Below are 1,447 nucleotides of genomic sequence, written 5' to 3' on the forward strand. Positions count from 1 at the left end.
AGAATGTCTTTGCTGTGAATGTGTGTGTTTGGGGGGGGGGGGGGGGGGGCGATCAAAGAGCCCGCAGCTTCAGTTTTCAGGACGTGTGAGGCACACCCGGTTTAGACTAAGAAAGAAGCACTGAGACATTTTTCAAAATATCTTTTGTGGTGCACAAAGAAAGTCAGTCATATAAGTTTGGAACAGCATGAGGATGAGTAATTTGGCAATTTTTGTGTTTAAAAATGCAAGATGCAGGGTAGTGAGCTTATTTTAATTTAAGGTCTTCGTTTTTAGTACATTGTTTCATGCATGAGACACAAAAGGTGCAACAATCAAACACATCTGTGTAGCGCATTGTTTACACAGAAAAATAATGGCAAAGCAGCACAGTGGAGTTTAAAAACACACTGTGTGAACAGCCCCTAAATGTCCAAATGTTTTTGTGCCTGCCATACAGAAAGCAGCACAGTGGAGTGTAAAAGTGCACACAAACAGTGGAGTGTGCATTATTCACACAAATCATGTTTTTCACTGGACAGTATTACTTTTTCTCTTTGCCAATCACATGTCTGTAGATGCCAGAATCCTCTCTGATCTTGTCTGAACAGATTACATTAGTTAACATTAACTTTTAAGAACCTGTTTTGTTTAGTATGCTTCTACAGTACTTTTTACTTATAGATGTAATGTAATGTTTAAATGTAAGTAAAATAAAATGTGGCTTCTCTTTTGTTTTTTTACTCACAGGCATCTTTTATTTTTCCCCCCAGGGAAGTACCTGCTGCCATATGCCTCAACCCAACAGACATGGTCAGCTACAGGCTCAGAGACCACCAACCTGGTGCGCATGCGCTCACAGACCCTTGGCAAATCTGCACCCTCTCTCACAGCCAGCCTGGTCCGTATACCACAAAAAAAGTTTAACCTGATATCATGTAGTAGATTCCCCACTCAAACACTAGGGAGCACTGCTGCATCACTTACACTACGAATAACATATTTTGACCTGTTCACTGTGATAAAGAACCCCTTAATTTCCATAGAGTTGAGTTGACTAGCAAGATGTTGCTTTTATGGCATGTTGAATTTGGAAACATTTTGGTCTTGTCAAAGAAGCAAAAACAAAAAGAATCAGGTATTTGGTTTGAACTGATGAGAATGATTAACCTGTTCTGACTAACTGAAAGATGAATAAGGAAAATATTAGCCCAATAGTTAATTAGAAAAGTATATAAAACTCAATCACAGTTAAAACAACATTTTACTGATTTTCTATGGGGTGGGAGGAAGGGTTGCCTCTGCCCCTATCCTGCTTTTTTCCTTGCATACAGTAAAAACAAATGCCTCAAAATACATTGAATGACACTTTGTGGTAGCAAACATGGTTCCAGTTATTATGAACTGACATATCACACCTCTCTTGCCAGGCAAAAAAAATAATCTTTTGTTGTCTATGGTCTGCAAT

The 1,447-nt window shown here is 38.9% G+C and overlaps 1 protein-coding gene across 1 annotated transcript in view; it reads left to right on the forward strand.

The window, feature by feature from the left end:
• The window catches only part of LOC107600601 (uncharacterized), a 46,222-nt gene extending 45,186 nt beyond the window's left edge, over nt 1-1,036 (forward strand). The window contains exon 3 of the mRNA XM_016292535.1: nt 753-1,036. Coding sequence (XP_016148021.1) covers nt 753-1,036 — 284 coding nt within the window. The remainder of the gene's footprint in view (nt 1-752) is intronic.
• Nucleotides 1,037-1,447: the final 411 nt, after the last annotated feature.

Source organism: Sinocyclocheilus grahami, unplaced genomic scaffold (genome assembly GCF_001515645.1).
Source record: "Sinocyclocheilus grahami isolate Dianchi unplaced genomic scaffold, SAMN03320097.WGS_v1.1 scaffold287.1, whole genome shotgun sequence".
NCBI lineage: Eukaryota > Metazoa > Chordata > Actinopteri > Cypriniformes > Cyprinidae > Sinocyclocheilus > Sinocyclocheilus grahami.